At 32.7% G+C, this 9,118-nt stretch overlaps 1 protein-coding gene across 1 annotated transcript; it reads right to left on the bottom strand.

Annotated features, from left to right (window-relative positions):
- Nucleotides 1-5,519: 5,519 nt before the first annotated feature.
- On the bottom strand, nucleotides 5,520-8,816 carry LOC134241681 (TBC1 domain family member 5-like). Its single transcript, XM_062723708.1, has 4 exons — nucleotides 8,679-8,816; nucleotides 7,953-8,042; nucleotides 7,429-7,530; nucleotides 5,520-7,146 (listed from the first exon to the last, which is right to left on the bottom strand). Exons 1-4 carry the CDS (start codon nucleotides 8,814-8,816, stop codon nucleotides 6,700-6,702), a joined length of 777 nt encoding a protein of 258 aa, XP_062579692.1. The 3' UTR covers nucleotides 5,520-6,699.
- Nucleotides 8,817-9,118: the final 302 nt, after the last annotated feature.

The following is a 9,118-nucleotide window of genomic DNA, read 5'->3' on the forward strand; positions in this document are numbered from 1 at the left end:
TATTATAATCATGTGTTTCTTTAAATATCTACTTATTTTAAATATTTTAATCATTACCATATGCAAAATAATTTGCATTTGTCATTTGAAACAAGAAATCCTAAACCCGCCTAACTTGTTATAAATATAATGTATTTAGAATTTGGCTGTTTAAATTTTAGAATTCATCATGTTATTTTGTGTAAATATTTTATGCTACTAACTGTAGGCAAGCTAATTCAGTAATTCAGAGAATACCCCCCCCCGCTTAAGGAAAAAAAGAAGAGCAGGTTTCTTAATTTTGCCCCCCCCCCCTGCAGAATTATTAAAAATGTATGTAGTGAAAGGAATTTAAAAAAAAGCCAATATGTATATGTAGATTTGAATGCTTATTCTTTAAAGTTTCTTTTACAGAAGATTCTTTTGAAATAAAATATTTATAACACGGTGATAATGATTTTATGCGAGAGTTTGAACACTTCATTCGTCATCCTCTTCATTGCATATAATATATATGCTAAATACTACCATTTAGCAAGTCCCCCTCCCCCCCCCCCCAATAAATCAGGATCACCACGTGACCAGGGATTTGAGAACCATTTGCAAAGATTTTTTTATAAAACATTTTACTAGCTACCCATAATTATCCCTAAAACTAAATATCTCGCCATAGTCAAAAATAACTAGAGACTTTATCACCCAACTTGCCAAACTTGTTTATTTTTTGTTTTACAAATTATGAAGTTTGTCATTTTCCATAAAATGCACAAAAAGGCGATGCACTTAATTACTAAAAACAATTTATCACATTCAACCTGACAGTAAACTCAAATACAGAAAAAGAGATTCTGCAGTTTTACCATCTCGGCATTTAATTGTCACCCATATTGAATTTTCGGTGCAATTACCTACACGTGCCCTGTACAGGGTGTAGAAGGTGTACGCTTTGAACAATTTTTGGGAGAGGTTTGATCAGTATTTGGGTTCGGTTTTGTGACATAAATTCATAATTTTTCATTTAAAAATTATGTCCGCTTTGATCAAAATCAGGTGGCGCTTTTATATTGGTTTCCAAAAGGAGTAATTATTGTCTTTAATTAGGAAAGAAAACCTTCAACAAACCTGATATGCTTTCTTTGATATTTTATTTTATGTATGTTAATTGTTGTATTCATGACTATATGCCAATGTATGATGGTGTTGTCAATAAATGAATTGAATTTAATTTCATCGAGATATCACGCGGAAAAAAATAAAACGGACGGAATATTTGAATATTTTTACCTTGACATTTGATCTTTTGACCATAAATTCAATAGGGATCTAAAAGGACTGACAGATAAACCAAAATTAACATTCCCCACTTTCAGGTGAGAATACGGCTTTTTTGTTCCGAATAAAATGAGGTACGACTTATTATATGGTCATGCATCATTGAATCTAAACATCCAATCAAATTGCTTGATAATCTTCTCTCCGTAACCCTCTTTGATATTCCAACAACTTCCGTAAACGTAGTCCTTTTGAATCAGAACCCACAAACGTGACAGGTATGTCATATGGCCATATTTTAAGGAATATTTTACATCTATCTTCACTTTGTTACTTAAACAATACTTCACGTAGAACTTCATAACATTCTGGACAATTATCGTTCTACAGAACATTTTTTTCAGTGTCCCGATAGCCTATCCGACTGATCATTGAAACTGAATCAATTGATAACTGTAAAAGAAGCCTGAAAGAGGGGATGGAAGTGGGGGCTCATTAAAAAGGCTGAATAGTTGAACTGAAATTCAGATGTGATATTTCTGGATATGAAATACAAGTTTTTTCTTATAGATAATCATATTTTTTTAAAGAAGATGAATTTCCCCTTGCCACTACATATGGCTTGTAATATTTATAAGTGCTCCACAGCTTAACTGTTAAAAAACATATATCTGTTATAAACTTATCTTAATTTATAGTATGTTAATTTTATGTTTGGTCTGGAATCTATAATATCAGTAGATTTAAGGTTTTCTGCTATGTGTCAAAATAATAAGAATAAGAAACTGTGAATGGATGTGATAGCAATTTTTCCTCCACATTAGTTTGATTTCAGGTGAACTTATTTTCCAAAGTCTTGTAACATTTAGATTGATCATTAATTGTACTTTGTAGCCCTTGGAGAGAATAAGTAAGAATAAAAAGATGTTATACGTATGTCCCCTGGCAAAGTTATCACCTTGATTGCCTGAAGTGTAATTACTTCCTGGGATTAATTCTATTTTATCGAAAACTAAAATTCTGATTATCTTTTCTACATTTCAGCCATGGATCAAGTAATGCAATTTGTTGACCCTGCTAAAACATTTGCCAAAGACTCTATTAGACTGGTGAAAAGATGTACAAAGCCTGATAGAAAAGGTAAACTTTATTGCAGTAGTAGAAATCAAATTTTCTCACTGAAGTGATTATAGCTATAGATTGTGTAGATGTATGTTTACATATAATTTTATACATTTTCAAAAGGTAACATCTATTTTACTTATTGTACAGAATTTCAGAAAATTGCAATGGCCACAGCTATTGGGTTTGCAATCATGGGATTCATTGGATTCTTTGTCAGATTAATCCACATTCCCATCAACAATATCATTGTGTAAGTATTGAAATAGATGTATAAACATAAGTGTAATATATTATTTACTTTTTATTTGAAAAAAAAGTAAACATGAATCATTTTCATAACAAAATCTCATTTATTTATACTGTTTCATATATGAATGGACAATGTATGTGAGGGGATTCCATTTAATACATTATCTTTAATACTCATGTATATATGTAGCCTCAACATTAAATTTATGGATTTTATTACAGGGGTTCATGATTGCTGCTGACTGACGAATTAAGAAAACACTCTATTGAACATCAACCAACAAATCTAGGACATCATCATTCACGTTGTTGTAAATTAGTATCATATGTATTCTATGAAGATATTTTGAGTTTAAAACAAAGAACTGTGAAATAAATTATGAATTATCCTTTGAAAAATTAGGAGATTTCCTATGTACAAAAATTTTATACATTTTTTGATGCCAATCTTTTTGTTTTAAATAAAACAATACTTGTAAAAATTTTCTTTCTTATTAATGAGGTTAAATTATACATTTACAGTTTTAAAATTCTCATCTTGAACATCAAGATTGTTGAGAGCTATATGGGTTCGAGATAAGGCGGTTGAAGGCACTAAAAGGAAATATTATTGGGGTCAACATATTCATGGTATTCAAGATTCTGATGTTCATGATTCTGTATGTAATTAGCAATGTGTTTGGAGATATTCATGGTCAGAAATTTATGAGCAGTTAATATGTGTCGTATATCAATGACGATTCAAAACTTTGAAGAATGAAAGAATGAAAGTCAATTATTCATGACCATATTCAGATGCAAGGTTTGCTGGGTACATCTATTGGTGAGATGTGTTTGATTGCAGGTTGCCAGACAACTCAGTAGGTAAAGCACCTGACTGGAGATTCCCAGTCTGGTTCTTACATTTTTCTCCTGTTACATTTGGTGCTGAGCTATGCCTTGAAGTGACAGGTAAAATACCTGCCAGGGAAGAGGCTTGATTCAATTTGGTGTCTTCAGAGGCAATCCATCGCTGGTGACCAGAAAGCTCAGTTGGTAGAGCACCTGACATGAGATTCTGGGGGCCCAGGTTAAAATGTGTGTCTGGTCCAGTACACGTTTCCTCTCTCCCTTTATGCTAGCTTTGTATGGATGGACCTGCTCCTTAAACATTAACTTGGTCTCGCATATAGAAATGTAGTTCAGATCAAAGATGCAAAGCATGTTTAGTAGTATGCATCCCTTGATGCATTGGACACCAAAGGACTTCTTTAGTGAGAATAAATATGCTTCAAAAACTTTGAGCTGATCACAGTTGGATCCAGCATCCCAAGTAAATTTGATAATGAGTAGCACAAAATGCATTACCCGTGCAAGTTTTGTCAACATAGGGCTTATACTGTAGCTATGTACTTGCTTCTAAAATATTTACTTGTACATCTAGCCAGTAGATCAACTACAATATAGGCTCACCTTGACTTCTTGAAGGTGAGCTTTAAAATGTTTGTCCGTGTGTAGATGGACGTAAGCTACAGCACTCAGTAGCGACAAAAAATAACTGTATACCCCTGTACTTCTAACGAAGGAAAGTAAGATATCATAAGAAACTTACGATGGTTACTCAGGCCAGTGCAGTATACAAACAAACACAAAAACAAGTGGCTCCAATGAAATTTAAACAGGTAATGCAAGATAACCACCTTGAACACGTGTCATCATTCCAAGCTGATCATCATAACAATTCAGAAGAGTATTCCCTGGTGCTGATATCATGTATAGTAATATCGAAAATGGTGTATGTCTATTTACGAGTTGTGTTCAGCTTTAATGTTTCATTCAGAACTTTTCTTGCCCTATAATGGTTCCATGTAGATAAATGACTTGACTGGTGGCAGATACAGGCCACAATGCTAAGTGACTTACACACAGACACAATGAAAATAGCAATGCAAGTACCAGTTTCTATTCTACCTAACAAAAACAACTGAATACTATGTTTTTTATTTCATTATAGTTTAATCTTTAAACAATAATATATTGCACATAGGAATGTATAATTTCACAGAAAAGTTTTCATACTGCCTTAAAATTTCATTCTAAATTTCAGAACGTTATATACTAATTCTGCAGCAATGTTATTTCATTCATAGACTCACTGATGTATTATTACTAATTGTGGTTTGAACAAAAATTGGTGTTTTATATCACATACATGAGGAACATTCACAATTTTTTCTTGATCATCTCAGAATCACAGACTTAGAAATACATAAATAAATTTAGAGATTTTATCATAAATGGTAAGAAAACATTACTTCACATTTTCATTTTATTTGTATATTATAAAAGCATGTTTGAATGGTAGGGTGCCATTGATTTACTGTTTTACAATACCTGGTACATTTTCTACATTATTAATTTGTCCAGTAGTTGTAATTCAAAAGTTTTGTTTATTAAATCAATTCTTTCTTTTATTTGTAATCATGTGTTAAATTCCAATATTTCAGTCTCTGTATCAAAATACGTTTTTTGCAATATACCGATAAAATCAAGCATCCATGCTGAACACATAGTGATTACAAACTGTCAGTCTTATTATGTACAGGTTTGTAAAATATCACCAGAGCATAAAGTAAGATTTCAAATTGCTTCTTATTATGTCTAAATCTATTTGTTTGTATCAATAGCATACTAACAGAGTAAAACAGAATGTATTACAATCAACTAGACAGGAAGACACGTCTATATTAACTATCAGCACCGAAGTATTAGTGTGTGAAATTACCCAAAATACCATCCAACAAAAAAAATATTGTCCTGAGAAAACAAAAATCTAAACAGATGATATAACTAAGGTAAATAATAGACTCTAAAACTTCAACAATTACTTCAATAATTAAAATTTGTTTAGGGCTGGGTGGAGGTATCGTATGTGTCATTACAGAAAAAGTCTCAGTCCTTAGAAATTTTAGATTTTTTGGGGGGGAGAAAAATTTAAGTTGTGCATTTGAATGTTCAAACAAACTGTAAAAATTTCAAAACCATCAATGGATTGGATTCACAATATTTCTCAATGGTATTATGTTGGAATATTACACATGTTAGTTATGTAGGTTAATTACTTTGTGATCTTTAATTGGATGAGTCTGTGCAGAAAAACTTCAAAACTGAATGAGAAACTAAGGTTTACATTCGTAAAGTGGTTGTGACTTAACTTTGACATATCCATGTTTCAAGATACTGAAATCCTACTGTATATTTAATGCTCTCTAATTTTTTATATAATTGCCATGCATCTATCTGACCATTCACGATGCCTTAAATTAATGAGTAAAAGTTGAAGCACTCAACATAATAATTAAATTGAAATCACATTGTCAGCAGTCAATGACCAGAGAAGGGGATTAATCCTTAAAAAAATTAGAAAAATGTCAACTCACTAAATGTATATATATCACAAAACAGACATTGTTAAATCATTTAAGCCATGTACAATGCAAGACAACATGTATGAACAGTGCAAGATTTCTGACCCAAGCTGAAATTATTGTAACCCGTAATAAAATGAAAAAGGAAATTGATGAATGTATTTCTGTGAAATATTTTGTGTAAACAATTCTTTTTGCATCAGTCTGATTGTCTGAGGGATATACACTGGAAAACTTGTCTGTAAGCTGTGTGGTGGGAAATTCAAATAAATACTGACAGAAAATTATTTACAAATATGTACATGTGACTGTGACCTGACTTTCGTATTTTTCAAATTAATTTTAAACATTCATTTATCCACTGATTACTAATAAGAGAAAACAGAACATGGCCCTCTGGGAAAACTACATGTACATGGACTTCAGATGTATGGAATGTCCTCTAGCCTAAATTATGGAGGATTACAGAAAACATTATGAGTGTGTCTAATCTAACAACATGTATTGTTTGAAAAAAAAATTTGCCATTGAAGATTTGATTTATCATTCAAATAACTTAAGCAGTTAGCTTTCTAATGATAATATCTAATTTAATTGCACAGAATTTACCAAACATTTACAGTTATACAGAGAAATCTCTTCTTTTGACAATATTTACTGCTAGATATCAAACAGAATCTACTGAACATCTATAATTATATAGGGGGTTTGGACTACTCTCTAATGGGTGAGTTTTTTCTGTGACATCAACAGCAGACTTCATTCCACCTGCTCCGGTCTTTCTCCCTCCACTCGGAACACAGTCACTCAGTTCAAATTCTCTCTTGTCTTCCTTGGCAATCTGAGCCTCTTTCCTGATTGACCCCTTCCGAGGGGTCACTACAGGAATGGGGCCCTCAGAAGGGGACTCAGCATTTTCTGAATTTTCTTCACTGCTCATGTAGAAGACCCCACCCTTTTTTGCGTTAGATCCCATCCTATGCCTATCTCGCGGCTCTTGCTGAGTTGTCTCGGAGGAGGAGTTATTTTCTGTCTCGTGGTGGTTATCTTGGGATTTCATGTCTTCTTCCTCCATTTGGGAGAATCTGAGTGTTCCTTTCAAGACATCTCTGACCTAGTTACGGAGGAAAACATTTTCTGTATATTCATATTAGCTTAAAAATTAAGGGAAAATTAATCATTTAAACATAAAAGATGAGACCGAGAAGCCAAAGATATTATACCCAGTCTTCAATCTATACAGCATACCTTATACAAGAGAGGTCAATAATATTGACTACTTAATCATTTGCTCTTAATTATTCAAATCTGCTTACTCCTGATATGAAAATGTTGAATACACACAAGACAGTATAGCAAAAACATACAAATACCAAGTCCAATAAAGATCTCAGACCTGTTTTATTCCAGCTATTGCCAGTAATATTTCATCCTCATTCTCAAAAGACTGCTGCAAAATCTCACACTGCTCACACTGAAAGTGCACTGAATTTTCTTTCTAAGCAATGAACAATATTTTATCTGGTGCAGTTTCCATTATGGCATAAGATTAGTATTTAGAACTGTCTTCAAAGGTATTACACCCTCCCAAAAATCCTATATGGCACATTTAAAATAGGGTAGTACCATATATAAAGTTGTATAAAAACATGGGAATGAAATTTCGCCACATTTAATCAATGACACAAACAATATTTTTTTCAAGGCAATGTCTATTCAAATTTAAACATTACAAAAGTGCATCCCTTTTCCTAAAACCTATAACCCCTCCTCCTTAGACAATTTCATCTACATCAATAATATATGGCTGAGGGGACATGTCATCTGTGGGGAGAAGGAGGGTATTATCGTCACTACATGTATTATGTTGTATTGTTACCAACTTGGACTTATCATTTTTATCTACTTACTGATGTGCACATCCAGCTTGTTAGCACAATAAAGTGACATGGATTCCTTCTCGTTGATCTGCCCTTGCAGTTCACCAATCCTATGCTCAAACTCAGCAACCTGCAAAAGCCAAACAATAAATTTAAAATTAAAATTAACTGAAGACTATTTTAATGCCAAGCAATTGTTTTTATGTCTTTTTAATCAATCCAGGACTAAATAATAAAAGATACACACTGTATGTTACAATATGATGTTCAGAAAATGACCAAATGCAAAATTGACAGAACAGACAGACACCATACAAGATCATCATAATGCTGATTTGCACCTTATTTAAACCCAAAATTGAATTACACGTTATTTTTTTTTAACTTGCCTTTGATCCCAACAGGATAACTATGACATAATTTTATATGCTTTTAAATAAAGCATTAGTGACACTATTTGAATATATTCTGACATAAACATAGTGGGAATTCTTTTATATGCATTAAAAACAGACATTTTATGGCACTATTCTGAATATCCCTCCAGCAGATATAAATACATAGTGGGAAAACATATGAATGAGTAATAGTCATATTCATAGCCTTGACATTTACCTTCAACCAAGTCTGTGTGTGTCTGTGTGAGGGTATACCTGTCTCCTTTTTTCTGTGACTAGTGATGAATTAAGAGCATGCAATTTTGACAATGACCCAAATATCTTCTTCATGACAGGAGAAAATTTATTTTAAGCTACAAACCACTTGCCTGTTTAGAAATTTTCTTTCCTTTAGCCTTCATGTTTGGCAGTGTGGAGAATCTAGCAACATTTCCATTCAGGGGACTTTCGTCTGGACTGTAAGCTGAGACATTTGATCGGTCACTGGTGGTTTCCAGCCGAGCCATGCTGCTACGAAATCGTCCAGATACCCAAAGCATCCGTATATCTGGGGCCTGGATATCTGAAGGTCCACTGAAAATGAATCATGCAGTTTAATGTATAGATTTTGTTGAGGTAGGTGTGGGTTAAAAATAATAACATATACCGGTAATTGTTCATGCCTAAATATACAGTCAGTTAAATATGACTGTTTTGTATAATATATTTCCTGACAATTGTATCTGAACTGGCTGAGTTTTGAAATGTCAGATTTTTGTAGGGATGTAAGCATCTTAGAAAATTCATCATATTTTTTTATGACTGAATT

This window comes from Saccostrea cucullata, unplaced genomic scaffold, assembly GCF_032062105.1.
Source record: "Saccostrea cucullata isolate Sc308-1 unplaced genomic scaffold, CSIRO_AGI_Scuc_v1 ctg6835, whole genome shotgun sequence".
In the NCBI taxonomy this organism is placed as follows: Eukaryota; Metazoa; Mollusca; class Bivalvia; order Ostreida; family Ostreidae; genus Saccostrea; species Saccostrea cuccullata.

Excerpts from the sequence above, each read along its gene's own strand:
- LOC134241681 (XM_062723708.1), bottom strand. The coding sequence starts at position 8,816 with ATGGCTCGGCTGGAAACCACCAGTGACCGATCAAATGTCTCAGCTTAC. Across the intron at positions 8,043-8,678 it reads GAAAGAAAATTTCTAAACAG|GTTGCTGAGTTTGAGCATAG; the intron begins GCAAGTGGTTTG and ends TGGCTTTTGCAG. Across the intron at positions 7,147-7,428 it reads CAATAGCTGGAATAAAACAG|GTCAGAGATGTCTTGAAAGG; the intron begins GTCTGAGATCTT and ends CTCCGTAACTAG.